The sequence below is a fragment of the Drosophila rhopaloa genome, unplaced genomic scaffold (assembly GCF_018152115.1).
Source record: "Drosophila rhopaloa isolate 14029-0021.01 unplaced genomic scaffold, ASM1815211v1 contig_167, whole genome shotgun sequence".
Taxonomy (NCBI): Eukaryota; Metazoa; Arthropoda; class Insecta; order Diptera; family Drosophilidae; genus Drosophila; species Drosophila rhopaloa.
Window position 1 is genome coordinate 7,361,504 of NW_025335047.1, and position 17,155 is coordinate 7,378,658.

The window sequence follows — 17,155 nt, forward strand, 5'->3', positions numbered from 1 at the left end:
AATTATGCCTGTCGAATGTGGCCATAATGTACAGCTGTTGGCGATTATTAACTTTTGTGCGTCACTTGACTTGTCTAACTTAAAGTCTTTGAATACAAAGATGCGAAGAAGCCACCAAATCTGTTGTCAATGCCTCCAAGATTGTCATAACTTGTTTCGGGTGCCAGGTCCATCATTACGATAGAATGCGCTAATTTGTCGAGCGTAAAGACTTTTGAAAGGTCAAAACTATTGCGCAACCGAAAACTCGTCTATCCAGAGTGAGGTCCACTGACATTGAAACGGGTAAACTTGATCTTGATCTGGCCAGAACCAAATGGAAATTCTTAGAATATGCACACCCAACACACAACCAGTTTCGGCAGTAGCAAATATATTTTTTGACTCTTTGTTTACAACTCTAATCTAATGCATATTTATCCAGCAGCGGACTTCAGGGCTCCAGGGCTCAGTTTGCGGTTCTTGCTTTGGTAACGAGCTTTGTAACCATCCTTGTCGGCGGTATACATCGTTACAGTTTCGGTGTCAGTCTTTTCATCATATACGCTGTAGGTACCCATCACCACCAACTCCTCTTTGTCTGTGCCGGGATTCAAGATCATACCAACTTCCTCACGTGTGCTGCCATTGGGGTCATTGACTCTGCAATTTGTAAAAAGGTTATATCTCCAATCCTTGCCAGTAACTGAGTTTACTTACGCAAAGCGGTATCCCTCTTGGGAGGACGCACTACTGTAGAAGTCCGTAATAGCTTTGGGGACAAGTGAATCCAGAAGGCCCGCCGAGCTACTGGCGACCATAATGGCCAGCAAGGCACTGAAAATAAGCTGGAAGAAAAATAATGGTTCAGATGATGATAAAAGATGCTAAGTGGCATCGCCTCCTATTTTAAATCAAACACATACAAAACTTGAATTGTTTTACTTTTTATAGACTTCTTTAGTTTTTTTAAATCTTAAGTTTTCATTATATCTCTTTCGTAAGCTATTATTTTACTATTATTCAGTGCATTTTATCGCCACAAAACATTTTGTATCAAGTTAGTAATATGCGGTTTTGCAAAATCAAGGTCAAGGCTATTTAGATTTGAAAGAAATTAAATTGGTAGATGCTAACTCGCTTTTTTTTATGTCACCCTCTTTGAAACTTGTTACTGTTTTAGGATAATCAGCCAACATTATTTTCTTAGTTGGGAATTTCATTTAGCTAATAAAAAGTCTCAAATTTGTTGTTTTTTGAAATTTACATGCGAATTGAAACGGCTTTGTGTCAATAAAACAACATTGTTAACTGCCCGGGCTATTAGCACAGCTGCAGCGATATCTTGCTAGCCATTGATAGGTATTATTTGGATTATTCACACACTTCACATGCCGATGTAATTGCCAGCCCCTTGGTTATTACCAAGTCGCAGGTACCGGACAGGGTCGAGGGTTTGGGTTCGCTTTCGGAATGGAAAACGGAATGCGAAAGGGTTCCGCCCTGAGCAACTGCTTACCAATTTGGATGAGCCCATGTTGATGCGCGCTGAAGTTACGAAGCTATACTAAAGCATCCGATGTGCGCCCCCCCTGATATATAAAGGCTAAGATCTGCATGGATCTTTCAAGCTCGCGACGCCAAGCTCACACTCAGCGTATAAGTCATATTTTTTTACTTAGTAGCTGCCACTATTGAGTAAAACCGGTCGCAGGTTGATTCTCCACTTAAATGCCGAAAGAAACGCCAACGCCTTTCAGCCATTGTGTGTTATTTTGGAATTCTTCGGAAGAACTTTTGAAGCAGGAATCGGAACATCTGTTCAGCACAGAAAATTTATTCTCCTTGCTGTTTAAAACAGATGCAAAACTATTTTTCGATAGCTTATCAAGTGGTTATCCTTGGTCTTAAAGCTAGCAAAACTAGTGATTTATAAAATGGATATTTGCATATTTTTGAGATGCCAAATGAAAAACAAATTACTTTGAATGCTCACAAACTAGTTTATTTCGGTTTATAGAGTTGGAATAAATTCACTTTCTATAGATTGGTTTCGTATGTGATGCCCCACCTCCACTCGTACTGTTCATCCCCAACAATCGCTATTTCTTTGAATGAATCAGGTTTTTTTGTAGTAGGGTTTTCAAGGGTTTTTACATGATTGCACGTTAGATGAGTAATTAGTTGTAATCAACCATCAATGATGTTAATTTACTGACTCATTACTTTACCAATCCTTTCTAGAAACTGGGTCTAAATCATTGATGTTACTTTTCTTCTTACCAGGTTGGCTATTAAATGAAACTTAGCTCAGATCTCAGCTTCGAATCCATTAATCTAAACGTCAACATGAAGTTCAACGCTCTAAACACCACGCTCCACGCAACGATAGTAAAAAAGTTCTTAAGAAGCCGAATAGCCGACTATTAATTAAAAAATTAAATTATATTGGTGTACTTCAAGGTATTTTTTTTTAACAAGGAAGTTTTTAAATAATAATTTTTCTAGATAAAGTAGCTCCGTAGAACCGTATATTACTTAGTACTCATATATTATAATCATTAAACATCAATGAAATACCTAAGAAGAACAAAAATTCGTAAAAAATTATTTAAGTATTATTAAAAAATTCTGTTCACACAAAGTTAGTTCAGAAAAGGGAAAGTAATATTTTTTGTAAACAGATTTAAGTTGAATTGCCCAAAAGTATGCTACAATATATATTAAAAAGCGTTTTATCAATCAACTAATTAGCTTCTTAGCCATTAAATAGTTTTTTTATATTTGCACCTAATAAGACTCCCTTGAGACCAACTTTAGGTGTACGATTAATTTACCAATCTTTAGTAGATCATCATCTTCAAAAAAAATTAGCACAGAATAAAACTATCATAATTTTACAATTGTTTAAATCCCTTCAATAATAATTACTTAAGATAAATATCAGTTATTTTAAAAATTTGTACTAATATTTTTTCACAGATCAAACTTCTTTAGCCACAGGCACTTTTGCATGCCAAAGCACTTTGTCGTCGGTTCTTAAATTCGTAGCGGGATTTGCAACCATTTTTATCGGCGGTATACATAGTAACAGTCGGTCTTTTCATCGTATGTTGAACAGGAACCCATTACCACCACCTCTTTTTTTTTGTGCCGGGATACAGGGACATACGCATTTCCTCACTTTTGCTGCCGATTTTCGTGGTATTGTGTGCCAGTTTTTTTAAATGTCATCGGTTTTACATGTCATTATGCGATTTCATGGTGAACTACTGAATGTTTTAAGAATATCGACCTTAAACTATTCGAAGCTCATTACAAAATGGGTTGCACACCTTCCAGGTGTTTCCGAAGCTTTTTATCAAGAAGAAATTTAAAATAGGAATATATTTTAACTATATTTAAAGTCGTACATTTTATTTGGCACCTCTTGTATTCCATAAATAAATTTAACTCGTGAAATTACTTGTTTGGTTAAATAAATAGTTTGGTCTTTGTTGGGTTTTTATTAAAGCTTTATAACGCTAAATAATAAAATGTGGCTTTTATCACGTGCTTTGATTAATTTAAAATTATATACCCCAATTTGGGGGAAGCGCGCACACGCCTAATTATCATTTCAATCGGACACCTAATTCATGTTTTTAAAGTACGATATTGATTAGTCGCAATTGCACCGACACACAGAAAGCACACAACATCGCAATGTTGGACCAGCTCCTGGACACTTTGAACAGCAAGCCCTCAGATCCTGTGCGGCTGCCACTCCTGAGCAGCCATGGACCTGTCCTGATGATATTGGCCACCTACCTGCTCTTCGTGAAGGTCGTGGGTCCAAGGATTATGCAAAACAGAAAGCCATTCGATCTGCGTGGTGTGATTAAGGCCTACAACATCATGCAGATCCTGTACAACATAGTCATGTTCGTGTTCGTAAGTGATCTCTTCAATAGTACTTAAAGGTAGGTAATTAAAGATATAATATACATATTTATAGGCGATCCACTTCATGCTCGGGCCTGGAGACTATAACTTTAGATGCATCAAAAACCTACCGCGCGACCACGAATTTAAGACCTGGGAACGCTGGCTTACCTATTCGTACTTCTTCAACAAGCTCTTGGATCTGCTAGAGACCGTCTTCTTCGTCCTGCGAAAGAAGGATCGCCAGATATCCTTCCTGCACGTCTTCCACCATGTGTACATGCTCTACTTCTGCTTTATGTACTTGTACTACTACGGCTACGGTGGCCATGGGTTCTTCATGTGCTTCTTCAACGTAATCGTGCACATTATGATGTACTCCTACTACTACCAATCCTCCCTCAACAAGGACTCGCGGACCGATCTCTGGTGGAAGAAGTACATCACAATCGTTCAGCTCATCCAGTTCGGAATCATTTTGGCGCACAGCATATACACGCTGAGGCAGCCGGACTGTCCCTCATCACATTTTTCAGCAACTTGTGCAGGAAGCATCTGCTTCGTATTCATTATCTTGTTTGGCAACTTTTACTACCAAGCCTATATTCGGCCCAGAAAAACTGAAAACAAGGTACTTTAAGTATGATCGGATCTCTATCGAGATTAAAATTTTAAGTTAAGATTTTAATAAAAATGATCCACATGAAATTTAGTATTTGAGTTTTACTTTAAGCTTCCATCTTTTCCGAGGTTACAATCTACATATTAAAAGTTTCTGAAAAATGTATTTTATAGAATCATACGAACTTTAAACATAGGAAATGTTAAGCTGACCTCAGCTGACCCCATTCCCACCACGCTTTTTTCAAGACTTTCGTTTAACACTAACACTTTTTGGTTCCGCGAAAGTTCTGGAATGAATGGCTGTGTTGACCTCACACTTTGATCAGTGATCATTGACTGTGTTATGTAAGAAATTTAGCGTAAAACGAAACTGAAATTATATTCGGAATTCAGCGCTTTTTTTCGGGAAACCTTAATGCTCGTTCAAAAGTAGATTTTACTTGCGAAGGTAAGTTGAATAATACGACCAACCCAAAGTCAGAAACCCGTAAATTAACAATTTAAATCGTTAAGCGGAGTCAATTAAAGTCCGCTTCATTATGTTTCGATCAGTCGCTCCTCGACCGACACACAGACCACATAGAGTGTCTAGTCGCCATGTTCGCCCATATAATGGACTTTCTGAACCAAGTTCCGCCGGATCCTGTGCGTCTTCCATTCACCAGCAGCCACTGGCCCGTCTTAATAATACTGAGCACCTATATGGTCTTAATCAAAGTGGTGGGTCCGCTGTTTATGCAGAACCGAAAGCCCTACGATCTGCGAGGAGCTATCAAGGCATACAACATCGTTCAAATTCTGTACAATATCGTTTTATTGGGCTGGGTAGGTGATCGGCTGGATAACTCTGTGGCTCGAACTATAAGATAAATTTCCAATTTTAGATCGTATACTTTATGCTCGGACCTGGGAACTACAACTTTAAGTGCATCTCCAACCTGCCGCTGGATCATGAGTTCAAGACCTGGGAGCGATGGGTTAGCTATTCCTACTTCTTCAACAAATTAATGGATCTGCTGGAGACGGTCTTTTTCGTCCTGCGAAAGAAGGATCGGCAGATCTCCTTCCTGCACGTATTCCACCACGTGTACATGGTGTACATAGGCTTTATGTACATGTACTATTATGGCTATGGCGGTCACGGTCTTTTCTTGATCACCTTCAACGTAGTCGTGCACATTATGATGTACACCTACTACTACCAGTCCTCCTTCGGCCAGGATGCGCAGGCGAATCTCTGGTGGAAGAAGTACATCACCCTCGTCCAGCTGCTCCAGTTCGTGATCATTCTGTCGCACTGCATCTATATCCTCCGGCAGCCCGACTGTACCACATCCCGCCTATCGGCAACTTGGGGATCACTCGTCTCGGTGGTATTCATAATTCTATTTGGCAACTTCTACGTTCGCGCCTACATTCTTCCCAAGAAAAAGGCTAAGCAAACAACACGTTGAATTAAAAGATGCTAATAGATAATTTAAGAGTATTATATAGATAATATACAGTATAGGCGGGTATAAACTACATGTGTGTGTGGGGGGGTGTTTTAAATAATCAAATTTACTCTATTGTGAAATCAGTTTCATAAGTTATGCCCGAATCATACACTAGGGTTCCACGCCTTATGTACACAGTATCAAAGTTCCGTTCTGGGAACTTGTGACTTCTTAATTTATTTATTCAGCGATTTGAAAAAAAGAGAGCTTACAAAAGTAAGCTAAGATTGTGAATATAAACAATTCAGAACGCTCAAAAAAATAAATATGAAAAAAAAGTCTTTCGAGTTTATCTAATATTTATATGTATATGGATGTGAAGATTGTATTTGCAGTAATTGGTTTACTAGATATTTGATTCAATGTACTAGATGTACAAGTACAAATCGTGCAGTTTACACATTTTATTTATCTTGTTTGTGCTATATGGTTTTACTAATTTTTTCAGTCTTGTTCCTATTGTAACTTAAATTTAGTTTTACATGGTAGAATATTTCTTTTACAAGAGCTCTACTGTAAATTACCATACCGACAATTTACACACATCTAATTAGCTTAATGGTAATTTTGCCATCCGTAAGAGCACCAAAAGAAGTACAGTAAGTAAATACCAAGTCATTGGATAAGACGCCTACTGGACGCGAATATGTTGAATGTGTTCGACAAGCCTTTTGCGGATCCTGTCCAGCTCCCGCTGGCAGGCAGCATTCGATCTTCGGTGATCATACTCACGGTTTACCTGCTGTTCGTGCTGAAACTAGGCAGGATTCTGATGGAAAAACATAATCCTCTGCAGCTACGCGGTGTCCTGAAGGTCTACAACATCGGACAAGTCCTGTTTAACACGGTGATTTTTGTGTGGGTAAGTAAATCTCAGAAAAAGGCTTTAAAATATCAAGTGGTGATGTCCGATCCAAGTGGATACAAAGATTGGATTGATGGACTAGTCCGCCAAGTTGAATATTATATTTAAAACAAAAAAAAAAGAAACTACAAATATTTTATCATTATTTTTTAGGGATGTTACCATATTTTCGTGTCTAGGCCTTACAACCTGAGCTGCATGAATGTGCTGCCACAGGACCACGAGCTGAAGTCCACGGAGAGGACCCTGTCCTATCTATACCACCTAAACAAGGTGCTTGACCTGATGGACACCATCTTCTTTGTGCTGCGCAAGAAATCAAGACAGATTACATTCCTGCACGTGTTTCACCACGCGTTCATGGTGTTTACATCACACTTGTTGATCCGGTTCTACGGTTTCGGCGGCCACGTCTTGCTAAACTGCATGTTCAACGTCCTGGTGCACATGGTGATGTACGGCTACTACTACGCCTCCTCGCAGAGCAGGAATGTGCAGGAGAGCCTCTGGTGGAAGAAGTACATCACCTTGGGCCAGCTGGTGCAGTTCCTCATGATGTTCCTCCACTGCGCCTACACCTATATCCAGCCCAACTGCTCGGCCTCGCGGGGCGTCATCTACGTCATAAGTACGGCGAGCGCCTTCATGTTTGTGATGTTCTCCCAGTTTTACATTAAGACCTACATTCAACCGAAGGTGGTAAAGTCCAACTGATTGCTTTTGCGCCACTGTGCTGAAATAAAATACCTAGTAATTTAAATTTGCGACACAATCAATTTGAAGCCTAAAAATCTCTTACTTAAAACATGGATGCTAAATTAAAAGGTTCCTTAAAAGCTGAACTTTTTTAAAATTTTGTTTACTATAATTTTTTTGTACAGCAATTGTGGTTATAAATATAAGGTTCAAGTTGAATATTTTCTTTTCATTCTAAAAGAGATTCCCCATTCAAAAACTGATTAAAACTAAAATTTATAATAACCATTTAAATAGTAACTTATAATCAAAGATCAAGTTCCGAGCGTTAGGTAGTTAGTATTTATGCTGTTTCGTCACTTCCGTGAGTTTAATCATTGAATTTTATAATAGGCGGTTGAATAATAGATTTATTCAAATGCATCGACACTTAATTCAAATGCATTCCTTGGGGTCACGTCTTGGCCTCTGTCCAAAATAAATGTCAATGGCTACATTTCAAGTACTTTCTTTTCTTATGATTCGGATTTGATCTATTAATGATTATGTTCAGCTGGACATTTCCGATAAAGCTTTTCCGTCATATAAAAAGGAGATTTTCTGTGTTAACTGTATCTAGTGCACTAATAGTCTTAACACCAATTGGTCTGTTTAAAAAGGATTAGTTAATGCTTCAGGCTTTATTGAGGTTTGAGGTTTTTTTTAAAAGAAATACAAAATTCATTGGGCTGTTTTCAACCGTTCCTTTTTTCCGGATAGAATGTAAGTGTGTAAATAGAAGTGGCTGAACATCGCCGTAAAGGAGGCAGTCAGAAGTGCTATTCCAGAGGTCAATAGTCGGGGGGCATTGCAGTTGGGCTGCATCAGGGTGTAGAGGCAGTGGGACATGATTAGCGCGAACTGGAGCAGCTGGATAATGGTGATGTACTTCTTCCACCACAAACTCCTCTGCACTTCCTGGCTGACCGAGGAGAGGTAATAGTAGGTGTACATAACCACGTGCACGGCCACGTTCAGAAAGCACATCGGAAACGGCATGCCACCATATCCGATGAAGTAAGAGTACAGGTACCCGGATAAAGCCATGGACAAATGGTGGAAGACGTGCAGAAAGGATATCTGCCTGTTCTTCTTGCGCAGCACAAAGAACACCGTTTCTATCAGATCCACGAATTTGTTGACCATATACAAGCTGCAGATCATGCGCTCCCTATCCTTGTGCTCGTGGTCCAACGGCAGCTTGACAACGCAGCTTATGTTGTAGGCCCTTAAGACAAACAGGAAGTGTGCTCCCTGAAAAGAATCAATCCTCCAATCAATCTTCCGCTCAAGAATTTCCATGGGGGAAGCTTATCACTTACCAATACCAACATCACAGCGTTGTACAAGATCTGCGCAACATTGTAGACCTTTATAACGCCACGCAGATCAAAAGGCTTTCGGTTCTCCATGATTTTCGGACCCACCTTGAGGACAAATAGCAGATAAGTCGTTAGAGTACCCAGAGCAACCCATGGACTGCTAAATATTGGCAGTTTTACAGGATCTGCGGTTAGCATGTTGGCTTAGCAAGTCTAGTTCCAATCGCGATCTATATCCCTACACCAAACCCGCCACGATTGGATTGGATTCAAAAAAGAACACGCAATATTTATACAAGCCCCTATTTATACTGCGCGCGTTAAAAAATGCTTGCACTTAGTAAAACAAATGGTTACAAATGACCCTTTCTATTATAGAATTTCATTCGAAATACTCAGGAAGTAATTTAAAATAAATTTCGTATTTACCTTGAAAGTTATGCTAAGTTATTCCGAGTACTTACCAGTCTGAAGAATGACCAACAATAACCATGCTTGGCTAATGCTAGTGTTTATCTAGCTGTGGATAAGAAGGTACACAAACAATTGGTGCTCTTCACGAATGCATATTTAATAAACATACTCTAATTCGAAGGACTTTCGGTCTCACTGGACTTTCTGGTCCGTCTTCTTTTTGCCGGGCATTACGTAGGCATGGACGTAGAAGTTTCCAAACATCAGGAAGAAAGCCATGGAAACGAACAAGCCCGAATATACCACTGGCCGGGAGGTATTGCAGTTGGGCTGCATCAGGGTGTAGATAAAGCTTGAGAGATTCAGGATAAACTGGACCATCTGGACAATGGTGATGTACTTCTTCCACGAACTCGACTGCACATCCTTGTTGACGGAAGAGATGTAGTAGTAGGAGTACATGAGCACATGCACGGCCACATTGAGGAGGCAAGACGGGAAATAGGGGCCGCCATACCCGCTGAAGGTGAGGTATATGTATCCGCCGAAGGACATCACCAAGTGGTGGAAGACGTGCAGGAAGGAGATCTGCCGATACTTCTTTCGCAGCACAAAGAAGACCGTCTCCAGCAGATCCATGTATTTGTTGAAGAAATACGAGTAGGTTATCCATCGCTCCCAGCTCTTGTACTCGTGATCCAGCGGCAGTCTGGTGACGCAACTAAGGTCGTAAGCCTTCAAAACGAACAGAAAGTATAAGCCCTGAAAAATTCAAATCGACATTAAAAAGTAGAATCTCTAGTAATCGTATTCTTTCAGAACTAAATCACTTTTAATCTTAAATAATCTAATTGGTAAACTGTCAGAAAACATTAATTAATTTGATTTAATTTATCAAGATTTTTAAAAATATCTATCATCTTGACAATAATTACAATAATGGTACTTACGTAGAGCAAAGCTATGCTATTGTACAGTATCTGCACGATATTGTAAACCTTGATCACTCCTCGGAGATCGAAAGGCTTTCGATTTTCCATAAACTTTCTTCCCACCTTCAGCACAAAGAGTAGGTAGATGAAGGCAATGGTCAGCGAGGGCCAAGGACTCCCTACGAGTGGCAGCTGGACGGGATCCTCCGAAATAGTTAAGGTACCATTTAGAAAATAAACCATTTTTTAAGTTTCGTCGTCCGGCCTTTACTGTAAGAATGGTTTTAATGGCGACTAATCAGACTTCAGTCTTTTAAGCTCAACAAAATACGTTTCGCTCGAATTGGAAATTCAAGAAATTCGTGTAGCATAAAAAAAAAACATTTACATGTTATATTGTTGCTCGTACTCGTTACACACAGGTAATCAGAGCATATAGGTTTCACTAAAAATTGGCCATTTCTGGGATGTATTTATAAACAATGTAATAACAAGCTTTGCCTATTTTGGACCTATAAAGTCTAAAATATATGATCAAATATATTCAAACTAGTTCTTTATTCTGTACATATGTTTTCCAATTGTTGAAAATGGAGGATGCACCAAATAATACTCATAAAATGCTTAAAGTAATTTATCCGAGATTATGAGTAACATCTTGTACATAAAATTAAAAATTACACTATGGGCAAAGGTTTAGAACTCATATAAGAATCTGAGTCAAATAACACATTAAGCTTTAGCATTTATACTATATTGTTCTCAACTCCCAACGTCTGATATTACTAGTTCGATCTAGTAAACAAAGTAATAGAAATAGATTTCCCCTGAGGTCATTTTTTTTACGCATGTACGTAATTCCCACCAGTGCTATGCACAATGGAATAAATCTTTGTTTACCTTTGACGTAGTATTGAATTGTTTTGTTTATTTTGCTTCCGCTTATTCCACTGCACCCAAAAATCATATTTATAAACCAATTCATTTTTTTTTAATTAGAAAGGAATAATTTTTTATTAGGGGTTTTGACTACGTTGAAAGTAATGAGGGCAGCTTAAGTGTTAATATAGTTATTTTATTCGGCTCTAGATTCGATACCAATTCCTTGGCCATAATTGGGTCACAGAATTTACCCTTTCTGTACGAGGCTTGACATTTCTATAAGTTGTCTTCAAAAATATCATCTATAAAATGACTTAACATACCCCCAAAAAAAGAGGGGAAAAAAAGGGGAAGTGGTGAATTTCCCCCCTCCTCCCCCCCAACCCCTCTTTTTTTTACCCAACTGGTTTTGGGTTCACTCTGCTGCCACTGGAAAATGGAATCCAGTCAGCCAGGAAATGGAAAAAATTGTATATTTGGAATTTGTTAAAAAATTATTTCGTTTTGGTATTTGGATTTTAAATGAAAAATTGCTTAACCTAAAAAAAGTAATATAGATTTATTTTAAATAAATAAAAATCCTAAAAATTTTAAAAATGGCGCGCATGGAAAGTAAATTTTGCCGATAGTGCACCTTCAAAATTATGGTACAAAATATCCGTACTTTTGCAGTTTGGTATTTACTTTAACCGTCTAATAAGCCCCTAAATTTCAGTATATATCATCTGGCCGAGTGGTATATTTAGGCAGTCGAGTCGCGGTCACACTGAACGCTAAAATTAAAAATCGGATTAGAGGTGGTTTTGCTGCTGAATTTTAGGGAAAATTGTGTAAATCCGTGTCGAGTGCAATATCTACGCGTTAAAATTCGCGTATTAATATTGGAAAAAGTGTTTTTGGCCAGGAGAATCTTAAAAAGAAAGCAGAGTGGCTGCTGCGAAGACGAATTAAAGGGGAGACGAAGTAACAATGAGCGAGCGAGATAGCAGCTGGCCAGTGTGTACGCTAGTGCTGCTCCTCTAACCAAATAAAACAAAACAAAGGAGAGACAAAGGATAGAAACCCCGAAAAAGGCACACACACACACGAACACTCTAGCAATAAGAGGAGCAGGCAGCAGACAGATAAACACTAAAACAAATGGAGTTTAATTAACTGGTAATCGAAGGCTCCCGGGATATAGCCAGCCGATCGGAGGTTAGCCAGCATTCAGCGAATTAGTGAAGGGATCGCGAGAAACTTCGTCGCCAAAAGTGTGCATGTGCGTGTGTATGCAAGTGTGAGTGCGTGTGCATATGGGGTTGGAAAACTGAAAACTCAAGCGCAAAAGTCTTTGGCTCCGATTAACTCGCGGATAACTCATCGCTGGGCAGGTGGAGAAAATGCCGAGCGCCTCATTCACCTCGTCGCGCACCTACGTGCGCCGCTCCCGCCGGAAAGGAGCCAACCGGATAGCGATGCCCAACCGGCCTACGGGCAACATAATGGATCCCATGCTCCAGCAGAATGTGGCCGCCGCTGGAGGCGGAGCAGGAGCAAGTGCATCCAGTTCCAGCAGTAGTGGTGGCGGCAGCAACAATAACAGCAGCGGGAGCAGCGGCACCACATCCACAACAGGAGGTGCAGGATCCGGCGGAGCAACTGCAGCAGGAGCCTCCAATTCAGCGGAGTACTTCGACAGCGGCCAAGGATCTAGCGGATATAGTGGAGCAACCTCTTCTGGCTTCTCTGGCAGCTTCTCCAATGCCCTGCAAATGATGGACACCACTGAGAGCTCGGGCGCCGGTTCCAGTCAGTCCACGCCACAGGCTTTAGGTGCCTCCTCCTCCTCGAAGTCCACCTGCGCCACTGCCGGATCCAGTACAGCCACCACGTCCGCCGCCGCGGCAGCTACAGCCTCCATTTCCGCCACCAGTAGTCACCAGAGCCCGTACGACTTGCGCCGCAAGATCTCTGCCAGCAGCCACGAGCAGTGGCCAACCAGCTCTTCCTCCGCTGCGGCAGCAGCTGCCGCCATACTCGTGGGACCCTCGAGCAGCTCACCGCCACTGGTGAATCCCGGCGCCTCGCCCTCCAGCTCGTCATCGTCCTCCTCCTCTAGCTCGTCGTCCTCATCCGCCTCGTCCTCGAGCTCCTCGTCCAATGTACAGGCGCCCTCGACCAGTGCCACCTTCCCGGTTAACAACGCACCTACTACGGGAGCCACGCTGGCGCAGCCCCCGAATGTCCACAGCTCAGTGCCGCAGCAGCATTGTGGTGCACTGCCTGTGGGAGCAGCCATCGAGGACAATAACTACATGCTGCCGGCGCGAAAGCGATCGCGACGCCTCTACACCCAAGGCGGTGAGATGGGCCCAGCTGCGGGGTCCACAGGTGAGGCAGCCGGAGCAGGAACGGCAGCGTCCGGAGGAGCAGGTGGTGCGCCCACTGCGGCCCAATACCTTCAGTACGAACTTCCTGACGAGGTGCTGCTAGCGATCTTTTCGTATCTGATGGAACAGGACCTCTGCCGCCTAGCTCTGGTTTGTAAGCGCTTCAACACCATCGCCAACGATACGGAGCTGTGGAAGCGCCTCTACCAGTCGGTCTTTGAGTACGACCTGCCTCTCTTTAACCCGGAGCTCTGCAAGTTCGTGTTCGAGAAACCCGAGGAGTCAGAGTACGCCAATCCGTGGAAGGAAAGCTTTCGGCAGCTATATCGCGGCGTTCATGTGCGGCCCGGCTACCAGGAGCGTCGGAGCTCAGGCCGCAGCATTGTGTTCTTCAACACCATTCAGGCGGCTCTGGATTACCCTGAAGAGCGGGCCGCAGCCGGAGTCTTTGTGCCCGCCGGCGCCGGTGTCGGCAATGTAGTCTCCGCCGGATTGTCTAACACAAGTGCAGCAGGGGGCACAGGTGGAGCAGGTGGTGCCAGCGTAAATGCACTGGTCAACATCTACGAGGAGCAGGTGGCGCCCACTGAGCACCCGGGACTTTTAATATTCCTCCATGCTGGCCACTACAAGGGCGAGTATCTGTTTATAGACTCAGACGTGGCTCTCGTTGGAGCTGCGCCTGGCAACGTTGCCGAATCTGTGATCCTGGAGCGGGAAGCCGGATCTACGGTGATGTTCGTTGAGGGGGCCAAGTACGCCTACGTGGGCTATCTCACGCTCAAGTTTTCGCCGGAAGTCACTTCGACAGTATCGCATCACAAGCACTACTGCCTGGACATCGGCGAGAATTGCTCCCCCACCGTGGACAACTGCATCATTCGCTCCACCTCGGTGGTGGGCGCTGCCGTCTGTGTAGGCGGGGCTAACGCCAACCCCGTCATCCGCAATTGCGATATCAGCGACTGCGAGAATGTGGGCCTCTACGTCACCGACTTCGCCCAGGGTACCTACGAGCACAACGAGATCAGCCGTAATGCGTTGGCGGGCATTTGGGTGAAGAACTACGCCAGTCCGATCATGCGGGAGAACCACATACACCACGGACGTGACGTGGGCATCTTTACCTTCGAAAACGGAATGGTAAGTTCCCCCACTTTTTATGCCACAACCAAATTGCAGTTGATATTACACTAAAATACATCGCATAATTGGAAAAAGTATACAAATACAAATAATTATCGCTAGTTATAAAAGCGATATTTATTCCCCATTCCGAAACATCTTTCTATCTAGTTTTTATTAATTTATTGTCCTTTTCGCAGGGGTACTTTGAAAAGAATGACATTCACAACAATCGTATAGCTGGTTTCGAGGTCAAGGCCGGAGCCAATCCCACGGTGGTCAAGTGCGAGATCCATCACGGCCAAACTGGTGGCATCTATGTGCATGAGAATGGATTGGGTCAGTTCATCGAGAACCGTATTCACTCAAATAACTTTGCAGGTAAGCCGGATTGAGTCTTGATAATTTACTGTTTCTGACACATACTCTCTTTCGTAAAGGTGTCTGGATAACCTCCAACAGCAACCCCACCATCCGCAAGAACGAGATCTACAACGGGCACCAAGGAGGCGTGTATATCTTCGGCGAAGGCCGCGGTCTGATCGAGCACAACAACATTTACGGAAATGCCCTGGCCGGGATTCAGATACGCACCAACAGCGATCCGATAGTACGGCACAACAAGATCCACCATGGCCAGCATGGGGGCATCTATGTGCACGAGAAAGGTCAGGGGCTGATCGAAGAGAATGAAGTGTACTCCAACACATTAGCTGGCGTGTGGATCACCACCGGCAGCACACCCGTTCTGCGACGCAACCGGATCCATTCAGGCAAACAAGTGGGAGTCTACTTTTACGACAACGGACACGGCAAACTGGAGGACAACGACATATTCAACCACCTGTACTCCGGGGTGCAGATCCGTACGGGCAGCAATCCGGTGATACGGGGTAACAAGATCTGGGGCGGACAAAATGGAGGAGTACTCGTCTACAACGGCGGCCTAGGGCTGCTTGAGCAGAACGAGATATTCGACAACGCCATGGCCGGGGTTTGGATCAAAACAGACTCCAACCCGACGCTCAAACGCAACAAGATCTACGATGGTCGCGATGGCGGCATCTGCATCTTCAACGGCGGTAAAGGCATCCTTGAGGAGAACGACATCTTCCGCAACACGCAGGCTGGCGTACTGATCTCGACGCAGTCGCACCCAATCCTGCGTCGGAATCGAATCTATGATGGCCAGGCGGCAGGCGTGGAGATTACCAACAATGCCACGGCCACGCTGGAGCAAAATCAGATATTCAAGAACAAGTTCGGCGGCCTATGCTTAGCCAGCGGCGTTCAGCCCATAACGCGGGGCAACAATATCTTCAACAACGAAGACGAGGTGGAAAAGGCAGTTTCCAGCGGGCAGTGCCTGTACAAGATCAGCAGCTACACCTCCTTCCCCATGCACGACTTCTATCGCTGCCAGACCTGCAACACAACCGATCGGAACGCCATCTGCGTCAATTGCATCAAGAATTGTCATGCTGGCCATGACGTGGAATTTATACGACACGATCGGTGAGTAGGACGCAAAGAATTAAATGTGTAGGTGCATATAAATGCAGTTTTATACGCTTTTTTGAATAATCAAAACATCACTATAACATATTTTATCTCAAACCGTTAAATGGGCTCTGAAGTGGGATTTAAACAAACCTTTTTAATCGAAATTATATAGAGTTTGTTAAATTTGTCAGTCTCGGTAGCTTGAATTTATGTAAATGCAATGCGGGATTTCTGGCATTCCATAAAACGGGAACTAATAAATCTTGGTCTATTCTGCAGCTTCTTTTGCGACTGCGGTGCTGGCACCCTGTCCAACCAGTGTCAACTGCAGGGCGAGCCCACTCAGGACACGGACACGCTGTACGACTCGGCGGCGCCCATGGAGTCACACACGCTGATGGTCAACTAGAAAACTAACTTCGGCAGCTCGACCACGGTCCTATTCTTAATTATATCTTAAGTCGTTAAGGCAAGCTCTCAAATCTCTCGCACATCTCACGTGTTGCTGTAAATATTCAAAAGAAACCAACAAACAAACACACTATAATACAATTAATTGTATGTAAATAATAACTAATTACTCTTGCGTTCAAAATTTAACTCAATGTGCAATTTAGTTTAACACGAACTCACACGCAAAGTTTTCACTTTTTAACTGAGCATATGGAGCGGATAAATCAATGCAAAAGAACACTGAAACTTTTCCCATTTATGTCACAACGAATGAAAAACTGAAAGGGGAACACCTTTATTACACAATGCATTTGTTTGTACGTCGAAATGTTGTAAGCGAAGGAGGAATGAATGAGTCCTCTTGAACCCAGTGAAGAACAATTTTGTAATGTAGATTAGTAGAGATTTTAAAATTACATCAATTAACATAAAAACTACATGTAAGCCATAGATATTAATGAGAGATACACATAGGCGAGCGAGTCGACCCCTGACTAACAACAATTCGAAGAAAGCAATTCTAAGTATT

The 17,155-nt window shown here is 42.6% G+C and overlaps 6 protein-coding genes across 6 annotated transcripts; 4 read left to right on the forward strand and 2 right to left on the reverse strand.

Annotated features, from left to right (window-relative positions):
- Window positions 1-356: 356 nt before the first annotated feature.
- LOC108045395 lies at window positions 357-1,546 on the reverse strand. The gene is made up of 3 exons (XM_017124711.1): window positions 1,499-1,546; window positions 700-827; window positions 357-642 (listed from the first exon to the last, which is right to left on the reverse strand). The coding sequence occupies exons 1-3, from the start codon at window positions 1,514-1,516 to the stop codon at window positions 417-419; spliced, it is 372 nt and encodes a 123-aa protein (XP_016980200.1). The 5' UTR covers window positions 1,517-1,546; the 3' UTR covers window positions 357-416.
- A 2,115-nt stretch (window positions 1,547-3,661) lies between these two features.
- Window positions 3,662-4,590, forward strand: LOC108042016 (elongation of very long chain fatty acids protein F-like). Its single transcript, XM_017120109.2, has 2 exons — window positions 3,662-3,912; window positions 3,977-4,590. Exons 1-2 carry the CDS (start codon window positions 3,685-3,687, stop codon window positions 4,541-4,543), a joined length of 795 nt encoding a protein of 264 aa, XP_016975598.2. The 5' UTR covers window positions 3,662-3,684; the 3' UTR covers window positions 4,544-4,590.
- Window positions 4,591-5,096: 506 nt separating this feature from the next.
- LOC108042013 (elongation of very long chain fatty acids protein F) lies at window positions 5,097-6,116 on the forward strand. The gene is made up of 2 exons (XM_017120107.2): window positions 5,097-5,352; window positions 5,412-6,116. Exons 1-2 carry the CDS (start codon window positions 5,125-5,127, stop codon window positions 5,979-5,981), a joined length of 798 nt encoding a protein of 265 aa, XP_016975596.1. The 5' UTR covers window positions 5,097-5,124; the 3' UTR covers window positions 5,982-6,116.
- A 530-nt stretch (window positions 6,117-6,646) lies between these two features.
- On the forward strand, window positions 6,647-7,707 carry LOC108042015 (elongation of very long chain fatty acids protein F). The gene is made up of 2 exons (XM_017120108.2): window positions 6,647-6,885; window positions 7,042-7,707. The coding sequence occupies exons 1-2, from the start codon at window positions 6,670-6,672 to the stop codon at window positions 7,600-7,602; spliced, it is 777 nt and encodes a 258-aa protein (XP_016975597.2). The 5' UTR covers window positions 6,647-6,669; the 3' UTR covers window positions 7,603-7,707.
- Window positions 7,708-8,230: 523 nt separating this feature from the next.
- LOC108042012 lies at window positions 8,231-10,756 on the reverse strand. The gene is made up of 5 exons (XM_017120106.2): window positions 10,310-10,756; window positions 9,556-10,121; window positions 9,410-9,450; window positions 8,946-9,148; window positions 8,231-8,877 (listed from the first exon to the last, which is right to left on the reverse strand). Exons 1-5 carry the CDS (start codon window positions 10,532-10,534, stop codon window positions 8,305-8,307), a joined length of 1,608 nt encoding a protein of 535 aa, XP_016975595.2. The 5' UTR covers window positions 10,535-10,756; the 3' UTR covers window positions 8,231-8,304.
- A 1,139-nt stretch (window positions 10,757-11,895) lies between these two features.
- Window positions 11,896-16,773, forward strand: LOC108042062 (F-box only protein 11). The gene is made up of 4 exons (XM_017120183.2): window positions 11,896-14,688; window positions 14,871-15,051; window positions 15,111-16,185; window positions 16,453-16,773. Exons 1-4 carry the CDS (start codon window positions 12,556-12,558, stop codon window positions 16,580-16,582), a joined length of 3,519 nt encoding a protein of 1,172 aa, XP_016975672.2. The 5' UTR covers window positions 11,896-12,555; the 3' UTR covers window positions 16,583-16,773.
- Window positions 16,774-17,155: the final 382 nt, after the last annotated feature.

Bases quoted from the DNA above. Each gene is read 5' to 3' on its own strand.
- LOC108045395 (XM_017124711.1), bottom strand. The intron at 643-699 runs GTAAGTAAACTC...TACAAATTGCAG, and splicing joins CAAGAGGGATACCGCTTTGC to AGTCAATGACCCCAATGGCA.
- LOC108042016 (XM_017120109.2), top strand. From the start codon at position 3,685: ATGTTGGACCAGCTCCTGGACACTTTGAACAGCAAGCCCTCAGATCCT. The intron at 3,913-3,976 runs GTAAGTGATCTC...ACATATTTATAG, and splicing joins ACATAGTCATGTTCGTGTTC to GCGATCCACTTCATGCTCGG.
- LOC108042013 (XM_017120107.2), top strand. From the start codon at position 5,125: ATGTTCGCCCATATAATGGACTTTCTGAACCAAGTTCCGCCGGATCCT. The intron at 5,353-5,411 runs GTAGGTGATCGG...TTCCAATTTTAG, and splicing joins ATATCGTTTTATTGGGCTGG to ATCGTATACTTTATGCTCGG.
- LOC108042015 (XM_017120108.2), top strand. From the start codon at position 6,670: ATGTTGAATGTGTTCGACAAGCCTTTTGCGGATCCTGTCCAGCTCCCG. The intron at 6,886-7,041 runs GTAAGTAAATCT...ATTATTTTTTAG, and splicing joins ACACGGTGATTTTTGTGTGG to GGATGTTACCATATTTTCGT.
- LOC108042012 (XM_017120106.2), bottom strand. From the start codon at position 10,534: ATGGTTTATTTTCTAAATGGTACCTTAACTATTTCGGAGGATCCCGTC. The intron at 10,122-10,309 runs GTAAGTACCATT...TGAATTTTTCAG, and splicing joins ATAGCATAGCTTTGCTCTAC to GGCTTATACTTTCTGTTCGT. The intron at 9,451-9,555 runs GTGAGACCGAAA...GATAAACACTAG, and splicing joins AAGACGGACCAGAAAGTCCA to CATTAGCCAAGCATGGTTAT.
- LOC108042062 (XM_017120183.2), top strand. From the start codon at position 12,556: ATGCCGAGCGCCTCATTCACCTCGTCGCGCACCTACGTGCGCCGCTCC. The intron at 14,689-14,870 runs GTAAGTTCCCCC...TCCTTTTCGCAG, and splicing joins TTACCTTCGAAAACGGAATG to GGGTACTTTGAAAAGAATGA. The intron at 16,186-16,452 runs GTGAGTAGGACG...TCTATTCTGCAG, and splicing joins GAATTTATACGACACGATCG to CTTCTTTTGCGACTGCGGTG.